Source organism: Plodia interpunctella, chromosome 22 (genome assembly GCF_027563975.2).
Source record: "Plodia interpunctella isolate USDA-ARS_2022_Savannah chromosome 22, ilPloInte3.2, whole genome shotgun sequence".
NCBI lineage: Eukaryota > Metazoa > Arthropoda > Insecta > Lepidoptera > Pyralidae > Plodia > Plodia interpunctella.
In genome coordinates this window covers 1,394,325-1,410,418 of record NC_071315.1, presented here as the reverse complement: position 1 = coordinate 1,410,418, position 16,094 = coordinate 1,394,325, and the positions used below count along the sequence as shown (strand labels likewise).

The 16,094-nt window shown below is 37.0% G+C and overlaps 2 protein-coding genes across 3 annotated transcripts; one reads left to right on the top strand and one right to left on the bottom strand.

Moving 5' to 3' along the window:
- Positions 1–4,557: 4,557 nt before the first annotated feature.
- Positions 4,558–15,388, bottom strand: LOC128679799 (phospholipase A1 2-like). The gene is made up of 5 exons (XM_053762250.2): positions 15,059–15,388; positions 14,540–14,664; positions 12,886–13,035; positions 10,915–11,068; positions 4,558–6,044 (listed from the first exon to the last, which is right to left on the bottom strand). The coding sequence occupies exons 2-5, from the start codon at positions 14,658–14,660 to the stop codon at positions 5,372–5,374; spliced, it is 1,098 nt and encodes a 365-aa protein (XP_053618225.1). The 5' UTR covers positions 14,661–14,664; positions 15,059–15,388; the 3' UTR covers positions 4,558–5,371.
- On the top strand, positions 6,310–10,386 carry LOC128679798 (uncharacterized). 2 transcript variants are annotated; one of them, XM_053762248.1, is made up of 2 exons: positions 6,310–8,328; positions 10,247–10,386. In XM_053762248.1, exon 1 carries the CDS (start codon positions 6,392–6,394, stop codon positions 7,535–7,537), a length of 1,146 nt encoding a protein of 381 aa, XP_053618223.1. In that variant the 5' UTR covers positions 6,310–6,391; the 3' UTR covers positions 7,538–8,328; positions 10,247–10,386. The 2 variants fall into 2 exon arrangements, with proteins under 2 accessions (XP_053618223.1, XP_053618224.1); XM_053762249.1 differs by having other exon boundaries at positions 6,310–8,270; positions 10,247–10,379.
- Positions 15,389–16,094: the final 706 nt, after the last annotated feature.

Here is a 16,094-nt window from a genome sequence, read left to right as displayed (position 1 = left end):
CACATCTCGTGAGAGTATACTGACTTAGGAAAAAATGTAAAAAAAGGAATAAAGATAAACTACATGGAAGCTATTGAATATATATATAAAGTATAAATATACACATCTCGTGAGAGTCAATGTATTGCCCTGAATTTGCCGCAATAAAGTAAACTCTTTGATGCGTTTACGGAATGTTGTAACAGGTAGGCATACAGGTCACCAAATGCGTGTGACACCGCTGGTATTGCAGGCGTTGATAGGCCGCGGTGATCACTTACCATCTGATGGGGCGCAAGCTTGCTTTCCTACTTGGTAGAATAATCATTTAAAAGATATACAGGATTTATTTCATGAGATAACCTAAAAATACTTAATAACTTTACATGGAAATGGTATAAGAGATACTTGTCATTCACGTGTCTCTATAATTTACTCAAAATATAAAAAGTCGTTCGTTTATTCTTACCGTAAGTATCTCATAAAGGTTCATACGTATCAGGCAAATAATGGATTTACATACAACCGATATAATATGATTCACAAACAATACCTATGGGTTTTCCATCAAACTAATGTCAAATTACGTAAAAATCTGATTTTTCAATAGAAAAATTCACTAAACAGTCTGTCTCACTTCGCGTTTTCCCGGTTACATTCGGAGTTGTAAGGCCCCGAAGACCGGGGACGGCTAAAATAAATAAATATAACTGTTCCCGTGGGAAATTTACGCAGACGAAGCCGCGGGCAAAAGCTAGTAATCCTATAAATCAAAATCAAATCATTTATTCTGAAATTAGGCCTTCACAGGCAATTTTTCACGTCATATTCTAAATTAAATGATATTTACCAAAGCTACAAACCACTAGCATAAATAATCACTAACTTATTGAGGAACTTAATGGCGCAGTCGTCAGCGAGCTCTGCTCGTGATAGCTCTTTAAACTATGCAACGGATTTTGATGTGGGTTTTCGCCAATAAAAAGTGGATGCCTGGAGTATAAAACGTATTTACCCGGCCGAAGCCACGGCTGGGCGGCTAGTTTTAATTTAAAAAATGAGTGAAAAAAAAAACATTCTCGTGAATCCATCGGAAGCGAATGTTGTTATATTGTCATTCAAACTTTTTTCATTTTACGCTTTCTGGCACACGAATCGATGTTATGTTTCAATTGGTTTTGGGCAATTTTATTTATCCATATCTTTTTATCTATCTATACCATAGATAAAATTGTATTACTCTTATGTATGATCTATATAGCGTTTGTGTGTTTGTATGTTTGAGGCCGAAACTACGGAACCGATTTCAAAATTTCTTTCAGCATTAGAAAGGTACGGTAAGGTAGGGTATTTATGGGACTAATAGAGGGCCAAAACAGTTCTTTTTAGAATTCTTGTCTGTCTGTATGTTTGTTCGCTCGTGATACACAAAAAAGTTAACTGATTATTACACTAATTATTACACAAAAAGTTACAGTCAAAGTTACAGTTGATTTCTTGACATTGTCATAAAAAAATATATATAAATATGTGATTTTCAGAACTGATATTTGATTTGCACATAAATTTCGTCCTAATTTGCAAAATTTAACGATTATTTATTTGTACAGTTGATTTTTTGACGTCCGATCTCTAGAGTTGCAAAAGTCACAGTCTGATGACCTTTAGATCAGATATTGGTTGAAACGACGACAAAGTTGTTTCTATTCAGTTTTAAATCTATGTTTAAAGTAAAATTACAGTAACAATGAGAAATATTAGCCATTATGTGATAATATTTTTTATTACCACATTAACCTGCCTTGTGTTGTTAAATGCCCGCCATTTTTCACTATATTACTAACAATATAGGGTGACCCTGGCTTTGTAGAAATCGGGAATTTATTATATCATCCCGCTAATATTGTAAAGGCGAAAGTTTGTATGTTTGTTACTACTTTCTTCATGCTCAAACGGCTGGGCTCGTCTCTAAGAGCTCAAAATTTTTTTTTCGAAATTTATTATATAGAGCTTTTATCTTGGTAGCACGGGATTCTCGTAAGATTTAGTCAAAAGGCAGATAGTTAAAGGTATTTAGAGTAAGTAGATGGCGCTACTGTGCATACAATTAAAAGCGTAATAAAAAAAATATTTACGCTTTACTTACGCCTTCACGATTAACCGCTAGTAACATCGCGCACCGGTGCCCTTAGTACTTTATATATTTTTTACTAATAATCAAAATCTAATCAAATCATTTATTCTGATGGTAGTCATTCACAGGCACTATTTTACTATATCTATAGTATTCTCAAAAAACTACAAACTACTAGCATTTCGGAACGACCACTGCTGAGAAGAAATGCCGAAAGAAACTCATTTGATCAGTGTTGATCCCTATCATGCCAGATCGGCTTACCATTATTGTTACTTACATATACTTATATATATTTTTAATAATGTTACAATTCTAAATAAATATCAAATATGTACAAATATGGATTACTAGCTTCGCTCCCGTGGGAATTTCGGGATATAGAGTACCCTATGTGTTATTCCAGGTTATTTTCTACCCGTGTACCAAATTTCATGACATGATCGGTCCAGTAGATAATGCGTGAAGAGGTAACATACGAACATACTTACTTTCGCATTTATAATATTAGTAGGGATTACAAATGAATAAATAGACTGTTTTTCATTGGTGGATATTTTCTTCCCATTGGCTTACTGAGAGGGGATCATATGGAAGATCAAAAGGTAGAACGAATGCTCCCTTTTTTGTCCTACAAAATGGTATATTCTGCGGGCCATAGTTTATAAATCACCATTATAGCATATCAGCCTAATTTCGCCAACCATTACTGGCTGGACTAGTCAACTTTTTGCCTGTCACTCAATTAGAGGTCTGTTCAATTGAAAGACGAAGTAACAGGAATGTGTGTTTGCGCGCAAGTGTCTTTCGCGCATGTGTCTTGCGCGCATATGTCTTTCGCACATATGTCTTTGCGAGCAAGTGTGTTAGCGTGCAAATGTCATTCGAGCATGTGTCTTTCGCGCAAATTATTTCGCGCAAATGTCCTGATATGAAGTAACAGCCAACCTGATTACTCTGTAATGGCGTGTTCCCATTCCTCAGTCATGATCACTTGTTTTCTATAGGTTTTGGCATTGAAGTGCGTTGCTATACGACGACACTTCATACAATTTAGGACATATTATTATAGTTTACTTATTAATTTCATGTATATAATTTCATTAGTAGTTTTATCAGCGACGGATGTCAACATGAGAGAGGACGCCGCAGCGCGGCTTCATTGTGCTTCATTGTTTTCTATAGGTTTTTACATTGAAGTACTTACGATGAAACTCCATACAATAAGGTAAAATGAAGTCAAATTTGAAAATATAAAATTATATGGCAGAAGTATATGGCTTGTATGACAGTGGACATCACAAGCGTTGGAGTCAAAAAGTGTTTTTAATTATACTTTAATAAACAGCCCGTCCCGGCTTCACTCGGGTAAAATCAATAAATTACCATATAGCACGGATTTTCATGCGGTTTCCACCAATAGATAGTGTGATTCCTGAGGATGGTTAACGTGTATAATTTATTATGTTTTTGCCCGAGCAAAGCCGAGACGGGTCGCTAGTTATTAATAAAATAAAAAAATGCAGATGCCAAGTTATGCGTCCGGGCAGTGTCGTCGCCACAATATTTCTAAAGCGTTTATTTCATAGCATTTATATATTCATTACCGCGAATTTGATTGATTGCTTGCTTTTCATTCGGCCGGAGTAATTATTCATACATTATATGTGACAAAACTGTGTCGTAAATACGGTATAATAAGGATGATAGCGCTATAAAATATAAAAGCCAGACAATATTCTAAAAAAAAAATCCCACTAATATTTATAAATGTGAAAGTTTTGATGTGTGTGAGGATATCTCTTTCTCTCTCTGTCTCTCTCTCTGTCTTCTGAGCGTATTCCCATTTTCTTCCTCAGCCATTGAGCGCCGGAGCTCAGGGTTCGCTTTCCTAGATTTCGTCTCCACTTCGCACGGTCGTCGGCATCCCTAGTTGTCAGATCATTATCACGCATATCATCCTTGACGACATCAAGCCAGCACTTCTTGGGTTTGCCTGCTTTGAGAGTAGCAAAGAAATTTTCGCCACTGTCCGTTTCACGGACATAAATATTTAAAGATTTTATTTTAAAACGAATGTTCACAGCATTAGAAACTTAAGTTCTTTGTGTAAACTGTAATGAAGCATTCAAATGTTTTTTTTTTTACAAAAGTATTTTTGACACTAGTCTTTAATATTATCAGAGAGAATCAAAGAGATCAATAAATTATTATAAATTACTTAGATGTTGCTCGATCTTCGCTCCCGTGGACATATATAGACAAAATATAGCATAGCAATCTTGGATAATGCAACTTTCTAATGGTGAAATAATTTTTGAAATCGGTTCGGTAGTTTTGGAGATTACATCTGGGAACTTACTGCTTAAGTATTAATTTTTCATTTAAATTAATTTGGCATTTATAATTTAGTTTAAATTTTTCATTTAATATAGTTGTGTTGTAAAAAAAGATATTGAACATGAAAATGTTATTATTTATTTAATTCTCGTTTAAACTAAGTTTTTTTTTAATATGTATTTACTTTTACATAAATCACAGTTGGTAGGTACATAAAAATTATGCTAGATCAAAAATAAAATATGTCTATCTGTCAATTTAAAAATATGACTTTTTTGAAAAATTACAATATCGACATAAAAGTTACAGAGAATTTTAACTTTAGTTTAGTCACATATTCGATTAATTTAATCTTAAGTCAAAACCTTTGGCGTTAACTAAAACCAGCGCGCCGCTGACGTTTACATAAAATGGCTTTGCGTTCGGCACAGGTTAAAGTTAACGTCAAAGTTTACTGGTGAAACTTACTCTAAAACTTTAATGGCTAAACAATATGCTATATAATTAACTAGATCGTATTTTGACTTAAAAGTAATATCATTTCATAGCTATAAGAGACTTTATGATTAAGTACTTTTGAGAGTAATGAAATTCAAAAACATTACCATTTTTGAGAAGGACCTTTAAGAAGAAATTTTAACGGATTATTCACCATTTCCAGTATTTATCCTTAAAAATCTAAATAATACCACGGAGAAATCGTGCCAAGAACGCAAACTGCATTCCTGTGCCTCAGCCAACATTCGTCACCTTTATTTGTATTATTAAGAGCGAATGCACTAGTCAATTTTGACGTTAATTTTAACGGGCGCAGAAAAACATAAAGTACGTTATTTTGTCTAACCATCAGCGGCGCGCAGGTTAAAGACAACGTCAAAATTGATAGGTGCAACTAACCCTAAGCTCTATAAACATCATTTATACAACAAGATTGTCATCAACATTATATTCTTTAGCGCTAGACGAGAATATCTCATTTTCGGGCTTCAACGCTATTTCTCCCCTATAATACGGGAAATCTCCATTCGTGCCCAAATAATATATGCCCGGTTTTGAAAAATCCGTTTCGGCACCCAAGTAATTTATAGTGCTATCCTCTCGGAAATTCGCCAATCTTGCATCCTGAACGGTGTCACACAGGATAGCGATAAATTTCTTTGGGTTTTCTAAAGCTTGCCACCAGTATAAGAAAGACTTCGCATGACTACATACCTGTGTGCAAGCGTTGAATATCAAGTCACCCGGTTGGTATTCACCACCATTCACATAAAAATCAATATGTCCTAGACGCTCAGGGTTACCATACCCTTCAATATTTGTGTGAATAACATCCACTCTTTCACCATCAGATGGATTTAGTCTATATTCTGCTGGTACGTTTCTGAAACATGGCCCTGATGGATCTAAAGCGGTGAGCCTTGATGGCTTTTTGCCTGTAATTCTGTAAAATTCCTTTGCTATGAATCCGATGATCTGTCCTCCAAGACTTATGCCTGCCAGTTCAAGGTTCTCAGGTTCCAATCCTTGTTCAGTTAGTTTAGCAAGAAATGCTCCGAGTTCTCTTCCTACTGCTCTTGCTATACGTACAGATCTGGAATTAGATTTAGGCAATCAATCAATACAGACACTTCAACAAGTACTTCATGATAAACTTGAATTAATAAAGCGTAATCATCTTAATTTTTGAATTGTAAATTTTGAATAGTCTCTAAATTATGTGTTTGTGTAATGAAGTCGCACCTTCGAAGAAGTAGTTTATTTTTGAAAACAAATAAAACAAAGACAGCGACCGCGTTACACACGGGTCTCTTCTGCCCGAATAACACTTTGACCTGAATATAACGTAAGACAACAGACGGACGTGTTTATGTTGTCTCAGTGCAATATTTATTCTTAAAAATATTTGTCAAGTGCACCTGTTACGTTGAATCCAATGAAATGGGGACGAAATGCAGCGGTTGTGACGCCGTGTTATACGACATATCGTATATGGAGTGCTCGAAGGAAAAATGCCGAAAATTATTTCATCTTAAATGCTTAGCGATGTCAGTTGCAACATTTGAATCGCTAACGGAGGAATACAAGAAACAGTGGATGTGTCCGGAATGTGTGAGTCTAAACCCGAGGAAAGACAATACTAATACTCCAGTTCGAAACACCATCATGAACCAGACCTTCACTCCCGGCTGTAATGTCAACACCGCGCGGGGAAACCGTCTTCAAGCCGATATTTCTCTCATGGAAACCGACAACAAGATATCAGATGAATTGCGTGAATTTCGTGCAGAAATAATGACTCGATTCGACAATCAGGAAGCAGCTTACAAGCAGCTATTGGATGAGTTAGTTAAAAATCAGTCAGAATTGCAGGAGTTACGTAGGAGTTTTGCGATTGCGTTTCAAGAAGCTAAGAAAGTAACAGTGTTGGAAGATGAAATAAAAGTTCTAAAAAGTAGAAATGAATACCTGGAATCGTGCTTTAGTAGTATGAATAGCAACAAAGGGAAGATTGGAATATCGAATAAAAAATCAGAACCATTATCTTTTGCTTCGGTGACAAAAACAAAAGTGCAGGAGGTAGTCGCACCATCGTGTGGGGCCATGAAACAAGCAACCGTACCGGCGATGGCGAAGCCCCTCCAACAAGAAAATGAAGTTATACGTTTGGACTGCACGTTGAAGGATGTAGAAGTCGCCGAAAACAAGAAAGAGGAAAATAGCTGGACGGAAGTAAGAAGAAAAAATCGTTTTTCTAATAGCGAAATTAAAAGAGGAGGGAGTGTGATCTCAACAGATATAGAAGGAACAGAACGGAAAAAGTATTTACATGTGTGGCGATTAAAAAAGGAAACAGCGACAGAAAATTTAGAAGCATATGTTAAAAAAATATGTGGTAAAGAATGCCCACTAAAAGTCGAGAAAATAAATCATAAGACTGAAAGAGATTATGCTTCATTTAGAATAGGAGTGCCTGAAAGCCACTATGATAAATTGTGTCAATCGGACGTATGGCCTGTCAACGTCGAATTCTGCGAATGGATTTGGTTTCGCAAAACGCAGGAGGCGAAAAAAATCTCCCCATAAATTGATAGAAGTCTATTACCAAAATGTCTGCGGACTCAGGACAAAGTTAGAGGAGTTTAGTGCAGCGGTAGCATCTTCAAGTGCAGATTTAATAGCAATTACTGAAACAAGCTGTAACCATTCTATCAGAGATGCTGAACTAATTCCTCCGGGTTATAAAATCATCCGCTGTGATCGAACGGACGGGCGTAAGCAGGGCGGAGCGTTTTTAGTGGCCACACCGCATATCGACTTGCGTAGTGTACCGATACCGGATGACGTCAAAATAGACAATCAGGTTTTCGAACTGGTTTGTGCCAAGGTGTTTATAGGTGATAAGTTTTTATTGTTGTGTTGTGTTATTTACATTCCGCCGGGTAGTAATGACACCGATTATTTAATATTATTTAATATAATAGAAAAACTTTATGATAAATATAATAGGCGATTATTAGTCATAGGTGACTTTAACTTGTACTCTGCTTCTGTGAATACTAATAATTACTTTGAGTATTTTCTAACATATTGTGAATTCACCCAGATAAACAAAATAGATAATAGCATGAATCGTCGGTTAGATTTAGTGTTAACTCCAGCGGGAGAAGAGTTGGTGGGCGTGCGTGCTGCTCCCGAGCCGTTTGTTCGCATTGACCGGCTACATCCCCCGCTTGAGATATCAGTGACTTTGTCCGCTTGCGCGACGGCGGCGGCGGACCAGCGACTGCACTGGGACCGCGATAGGAATGATGCCAATGTGAGTGCAGAAAACCCTCAGTGGAATTTCGCCAAGGCTGATTATCCCCTGCTGTACGGTAAGTTAACATGCATAGACTGGTCACCTCTCTGGGATTTGGATAGCGTGGAAGCGAGTGTGTCGTACTTTTATAATATTTTGAATATGGTTTTTAGTGAATGCGTCCCATTAAAAAAAATACACCATTATTTTTCAAGGTTAAATTACCCTGAATGGTACGATAGTGAAATTATACGAGAAATAAAATTAAAATCTAAGTATCACAGGCGTTATAAGCTAACTAAATCGCGGGAGGATTACGACTCTTTTGCTAAGTGTAGGGCGCGTCTAAAAACAATGATAAGGAAAGCTCATAAAGACCATCAGGACCGCGTCCAAAACCACCTAATAGAAGATCCAAAGTCTTTTTGGAAATATTTAAAATCATTAAATAAAAATTCAAGTGGGTCCAAAATTTACAAAGACGGGGTAGAAGTAGAGGGACATCAGTGTGCTGCGGAATTCGCTGAGTTTTTCCAATCGGTGTACAGTGCTGCTAGGCCGAAGCTTGACGTGGACGCAGCAATAATGGAAGCGGGTGCTAGAAATGGAGCTGCGCGGGTGCATATCGACCAGCTTCAACTGAGCGATGTGCTCCTGGCCCTCACAAAGCTGAAGCCAAAGCGTTCTGCTGGCCCTGATGGTATTCCAGCTTTTGTCTTTCGCGATTGTCGCATGGTATTGGCTGAACCATTGCTACACATTTACAACCTGTGCTTGGCGGAAGAGGCATTTCCAGATATATGGAAGACAACTCGAGTGGTTCCAGTACCAAAAGGTGGTGCTGCTCATAGCGTGGATGGGTTCAGACCAGTAGCAGTGCTTTCAACACCAGCTAAAGCATTTGATAGCGCATTGCAAACAGCCATATATGATCAGGTAAAGGCGCAGCTGACGGACGCACAGCATGGTTTCCGGCCGGGTCGCAGTACTACCAGTAACTTGCTTTGCTACATGAGGCAACTTACGCTGGTAGTAGATGGTGGGGGGCAGGTGGACGTGGCTTACTTTGATTTTCGGAAGGCGTTCGACACGGTTGATAACGACGTTCTCCTAAAGAAGCTGGCTGGTGTCGGCTGTACTCCACATCTGCTGAAATTTCTAGCCAGTTATTTGAGCGACAGGCAGCAATATGTGGAGTGCGCTGGATTCAGGTCGGACTCGTATTATGTCAGATCAGGAGTAAGCCAAGGCAGCAATCTTGGGCCCTTGGAATTTATCATAATGGTCAACGACCTGCCGGAAGTGCTGGGGGACTCGTCTTGCCTGCTCTTCGCAGACGATCTGAAAATGTATCGATCCATCACGGATGTTAACGATTGTGAGCGTTTCCAGGATGATATAGATAATGTGCTTTCATGGAGCGAAGCCAACAAGCTGAACTTTAATTTATCCAAATGCGTTACCATCACTTTTACTCGAGTTCGTCAACCAATTTATCATGACTATAAAATTGGTGACATGAGTTTAAAGAGGGTCACAGAAGTAAAAGATTTGGGAGTTAAATTCACGGCAGATTTACAGTTTCGGGATCACATTGTTAGCGTCTGTAAGAAAGCTTACAGAAATCTTGGATTTATACTTCGTAGGTCCTACGGGTTCAATAACATAAAAGCAATCATCGCTTTGTATAATGCGTTGGTCAGGAGTAACCTCGAATGCAATGCAGTTATATGGGCACCGCATGAAGCAAAATATAGCCTTATGCTGGAGCGCATTCAAAATAAATTTGTTAGATACCTATATTTCAAGAAATATGCGGTGTATCCCTTCTATCCGCTAATGTACCCTACATTATTTATACTGGGTATGGTAGGATATAACGAGTTGCGAGTTCGTAGAGAGTTGCACCTGGTATCCTATATTTTTAAGCTGCTGAGAGGTAGGCTAACAAATAGCCAGGTCTTAGAGTGCGTTTGCTTTTTTGTCCCAAACAGGTACGTGTGGCGTCGCCGTCGCCCGCGTCTGCTGGCCGTGCCGCGCGGGCGCACTAACTTGTTCAACAAGGGGCCGCTTGCACAAGCACTGCTCACACTTAACCAAGTAGCTGACCGAATAGATTTATTTTCCTGTTCACTGGGTGAATTCACTAGAATTGCACTTTTTGTTATTAGTTATACTTAGGACTCAAATGATTTTTAAGTACCTATTTAATTAATGTAATTAAGTTAGTTACGCTATTATAGGCTAATGCTGTAAAAATAGCTGTAAGGGTGGTGAATAAATAAAATAAAAAAAATAAATAAAATAAAAATATTTTGAAGTGTTCAATGGTCATTACATTTGAAAGGAAATCAGGCGATTTAATATAAATACGGAATTATAAAAAGGTATAAAAAGAAAATAATATGGAAAGAAACGATGTAAGAAATGCTAAACACTGTGAGAGTGAAATAGTATATATTGTTCACCGAGAAATGAAAGTCACAGATTCTAACTAGGGTGTATATTGCCCGAGACGTCAGTCAAAAGTCGCAAATACACGAGTTGAATCGTACTTTCTTTCGATTAATACTATACCCTATTCATCTTGGACTGAGACAAAAGGTAAACAACATGACTGATGATTTTATGGAGTTATGTGACTTACTTAAATCACACTTACTTGGGATACATAAAACTGAGGAAGTAGAAGGTTTCAGAGACGAAAACGTTGTAACCTTTCTTGAGGTAGGTCTTGGCCATTAGCTGGGTGTGTGGATAGTAGGAGCTCTCCAAATAACCAGGACAATATATGACAGTCTTCTTATTTCTTAGATCTAAAAAAGATTTAAAAAAAAACTCAATCTTAAGCTTTGCTCCGTGGAAATAATTAGTTTTCACGTGATGCGCGTTAGTACGCGCATCACGCGTAGACGGACGGACAAAAAAAATCTAAAAAAAGTGTTTTTTACCTCTATTAGGCCCTCTAAGACCCCCTCCCATAATTATGGTTCTTTTTTTTAATATCTCTTATGTCCTAGACCTTCATAAGGACTTTTTCACGTAATTTTTTTTATTATATAGTAAGCTCCCAGCTGCAAGCTACTGGCATTTCGGAACGACCACTGATACAGAATAACAGTGCCACATATTTGGTGTGTGGTTCGTACAATACGTCTAAAAGATAGCGGATAGTTGTAACAAACTCAAATAACTCAAACTCAAATAATCTTTATTTTTCTCTACAATCTTGGTTGGGAACAAGAGCATTCCCAACGCCTCATGAAATGATGGAAGTCTTGGAGCCGACATCTATGGGTACAGCACGATTTTTTGCGTACGTAATTGTATCCACAACATCAAAATTTATGGACTACTAGCTTTTACCCGCGGCTTCGTCCACGTGAATTTATCTGCGAAAGCGGAACAGACGATTTTCTTACAAATTTTCACACCCATTATAGTCACTTCGGGGTTGATTTTTGAAGAAAAAAAGTAGCCTATGTTTGAACTTGGGGGGTCTTTAACTACATGCACACAAAATTTGATCAAAATTAGTCTAGCGGTTATAGCCGTGAAAGCGGAACAGACAGAAAGACGACAGACTTTCGCATTTACCTATAATATTGTATGGATAAATAGTTCTTTTTAAGAACTATTAACGTTGTCTATTTTCCTTATACATTTTGGCATTCCGTACTCGCAAAAACTCGTGCTAACGCCACTGGTATTTCCTGATATATTATGCAAAATTGAAACTTGTTTGTGTATTCGTATCGTACCTATATCCTAAACGGAAACGAGCGTAATTCTTCTCATATCATATTCATAGTACAACTTCATAATACTTTATGATCTGTAATTTATCAAAGTTACGATATATCAAGGTAAGGAACGTTATAGTAAAATTTTTGAATATATATTTTTTTTCCTGTGAAAACATTGATAATGGCCAAAAATAAATTGTCTTTCTCGTGTGTTCCGGTTGCTTCCTCAGCGAAATGAATCCGCTTTCAAATTTATTTTTCTATACACGGCTCACTTCAAGACAATTGAAGCTAATGAATAAACTCATGGCGATAAAGGCAAGCGGACCCTGGGCTCGGACGCTCAACGGTTGAGGAAGAAACCGGGGAAACGCTAAGATGAGAAAAAGAGAGAACTAGATCTTACCTCTATATTTTCATCAGCAGCATTACTATAAATATCAATCACATGTTCCCACACGATGTTTTCCTTCAACGGAAGCAATGGTGGTCGTTAAAAATTACTATATATAAGTCAGATTTGTATACAAACTCATGTATCACGAGTGGGTTTCGGACCTGGGACCTTTCGGTTCACAGACGCCTTAACAATTATACCACCATTTAAACATAAGTACATATTTACACACATAAAAGCATGTAAAGGACAGATTTCTGAATGCTTTATCTTGGACTAATGGCTTGTCGCGACTTCGCTCGGGTGAAATATAATAAATTATACACTTGGACCTTTCTATGGCCAAGAATCACACTATGTTTTGGTGAAAACAACACGAAGATCCGCGTGCAGTAGTTTTCGAGTTTATCGCGAACTGATAGACAGACGCGGCAGAGGACTGTGTTTTGTTATGTTATAATTGAGTTGATTGCACTATATAATGTCTCACCTATGTTTTTATCAGCAGCTACTAACCGTTGAGCGTTCAGTATGGGGAACCGCTTCGATATGTGGCCTTTAAGAGTCAGCTGATGGGAGACCACCAGCAGATGTCGTAGTGTCTTGCGGCTTATCGTGGCATTCTTCAGGACTCCGGGACCTAGTAACGTACACAAAAAATAAATATGACGCTCCCACAACACCCTGTGTGTTACGAAATGTCAGATGCCGTTGTGTCTTGCGGGTTATCGTGGCATTCTTCAGGACTCCGGGATTTAGTAACTTAGGGACATAATAAATAAATACATTACGTGGTTATGTACGTGTGCGGTTTGGAAGTCGGCATTAGAGAGCGAGGTGTACACTGTACAAGTCATGTGCGTGTGGTCTGAGGGCCCCCACTTCTTGAAATTCTATGAAATTGTGCTTGGGATTTAGTGAACATTCCAATAAAATAGTGAAAGTTGGAATTAGATTTTGTGAAAGCCAAATAAGCTAGTTACAATGTTTTACGAAAGGCCTCGTAGTGTCGTCTGAGGGACCACATATTTATCTCAAAAACTTAAAAATAAAGTTAGATAAAGATAAAGCTTTTACATCAAAGTCTATGATTTTGCATTACAAAATTTGTGAAAACAACATATTATAGTAAAACACTATCCTATATTATACAATCTTCCTTTGAAATCGCACGCACATTTTTTTTTTATTCAGAAATTAGGCCTCCACAGGCACTTTTTCTCGTCAATTTTTATATTTATAGTTATTTCTCACAGGCTACAAACTAATAGCATTTCGGAACGACCACTGCTGAGAAGAAATGCCGAAAGAAACTCATTTGAACAGTGTTGGTCCCTATGTATGTATGAATATAAATTTTTCGCTCGCCGCTTGTTAGTATGTTTCTAGATATAATATGCATCCATAACATACAGAGTGCATTTTAATCTGTGTTGATGACACCATATTATCATCATCATATAGATGGGTATATTAATTTAATCATGTACGTAAATTACTTGTATTGTTGCCGATGAAAGATAATAAATTTAATTTCTCACCTTAGAACTGTACCTAATTAATCATAGTTCCAATGGGTTGCACCAGTCAACCCATTTTGTTTAAACGTCAGCGGCGCGCAGTTTAAAGTCAACGTCAAAGTTAACTGGTGCAACTCACCCAAAGTTTAATAGATAAATAATTGATAAATGTAATTACTAAATAATCAACTAAATTGACGGATTAATAAAATATTTCGTTCCAGAAGCGGAGAAGTACATAGAGTGTCATAAAAGTCATGTCAGATGCCTTAAGGTGATTTGAACAAAATCTGACACCAGTGCTGGCAATTACATCCTCGATAAAAAATGAATAGTTAAAAAGGCTTTTACAATGTAATTAGTTTTAGTAAGTACTTCTACTAATTCTATGGTCATTTTTGCCACAATATTGTCATCATAGGGATTTTGTTGCATTCAAAAGCATTTAACGCGTAACAAAAGGGCGCCATTTTAATGACAGTTTGACAGTGACAGCCGATTACAACGTCTTCTTTTTCATAATTCACCCAGCTAGCATCTTTTTTCATTATATAATAATTATTATGTTCTCCGAGATTTATGTTTCTATTTATTTATAAAAGCTTGTAATAAAAATCCACTTACAATCAGGTAAGAATCCAGCAGCTCTCCCGACATCTGGAGACGGGACGTAGGACCTAGCGTGGAGGCAACTGGTCAGGTAGACGAATATTAGAAGTATTGGTGGAACGCTCGCTCTTGGCATTTTTCTGCGGAAGACGGAAGTGTAATGACACAATCTAATTTGAAACGTGTATTTGATTGTATTTTATATAAATTCATTTTGATGGTGCTTGTTTGTAAAATATTTTTTAAATTAATTCCATCGGAGACTTAGCAATTCCCATACGGGACTCTAAATTGGAAAGAAACTCAAAACGTAGTGGTGGTTTCCTCTTCCACAATGGTTGGTCATTTGATGGGTGACCGAAAATGATTCATATGTATCGGTGTTCCAACGCGAACGGTTAATTCTAGTAGTTTGTAGTTTTTTGAAATATTATTTAATTTTAATTTTAAATTTGCAATGTCTTTACAAATAGGCCGACTTTTATTTACGGATATTATAAAATAATATTATAGTAAAATAAACTTTGTACTTACGTGTATTTTGGCGCCAAACTTTACTGTTATGAAGTTTAGTTTAAATAAAATTACTAAAATCTCACACGGGATTTTATAGTCCTAATTTTTTTATCTCATAATTTTCAATCACAATATAATTCGGTTAAAATGTAATAATTAAAATCAATAAATCATTAAAATATGTAAGTATATATTAGAACATGTTTAGGTAATTTTTGTTTAATTTATTTTTTAAAAAGGCACTGGCACAATCACAGAATATTTTAAAATTAAAAACTGTTCGAATTTGGAACACGTGTGTTTCGCGGTTACTACATAAATGGCAATGTGCTCGCAGCCATAGGACGTATGATACTAAACGGCCACACTGAATCACAAGGTTCTTTAAGGACTAACAAACATCATTAAAAAAATGTGACCTTGTGACTTCATTCTTTGTTTCATTAATATCATCAAATTGTACTATAATAATCTATGGTTACCGTAAGAGGTGATTGAGGGACACACAGCCTTGGCAGATGACAGGCAATAATAGTATTGCCAAGGAGGGTCAATGTCGGGTGGCCGGTTGTAATTTATTATCAATATCAAAATTATTATCATTGATGTTGGGTTTAACCGATATAATGTTACCGTCATGGTTTTTATTGTTAAGCACTTGACCAAGAACAAATAATTAAAAAAAAATGCATAATCTAGATAAAATAGACCTATTTATTATCATCATGATAATTATAAAGTATGTAATATAGGAAGCGGTGGTGGTGTAATGGTTAAGACGCCCGCCTGTGGATCGAAAGGTCCCAGGTTCGAATCCTACTCGTGCCACATGAGTTTGTATACAAATCTGACTCATATATAGTAGTTTTCATCGACCACCAGTTGCTTCCGGTGAAGGAAATCATCGTGAGGAAACCTGCACACTGGTTGATTATTATTAACTTGTGTGTGAAATGGAGAAGGCAATGGCGAACCACTCCATTAATAATGCCAAGAAAAATTGTGTGTGTTTCATTCCACGTAATGACCACGACCCTCAGCCATGAGGAATACG

What these genes read in the sequence shown, in the direction of transcription:
- LOC128679799 (XM_053762250.2), bottom strand. Translation starts at nt 14,660, where the DNA reads ATGCCAAGAGCGAGCGTTCCACCAATACTTCTAATATTCGTCTACCTG. An exon ending in TGCTGGATTCTTACCTGATT is followed by an intron (nt 13,036 to 14,539) that starts GTAAGTGGATTT and finishes GTACGTTACTAG; the next exon opens with GTCCCGGAGTCCTGAAGAAT. An exon ending in CTCAGTTTTATGTATCCCAA is followed by an intron (nt 6,045 to 10,914) that starts GTAAGTGTGATT and finishes ATCTAATTCCAG; the next exon opens with ATCTGTACGTATAGCAAGAG.
- LOC128679798 (XM_053762248.1), top strand. Translation starts at nt 6,392, where the DNA reads ATGGGGACGAAATGCAGCGGTTGTGACGCCGTGTTATACGACATATCG.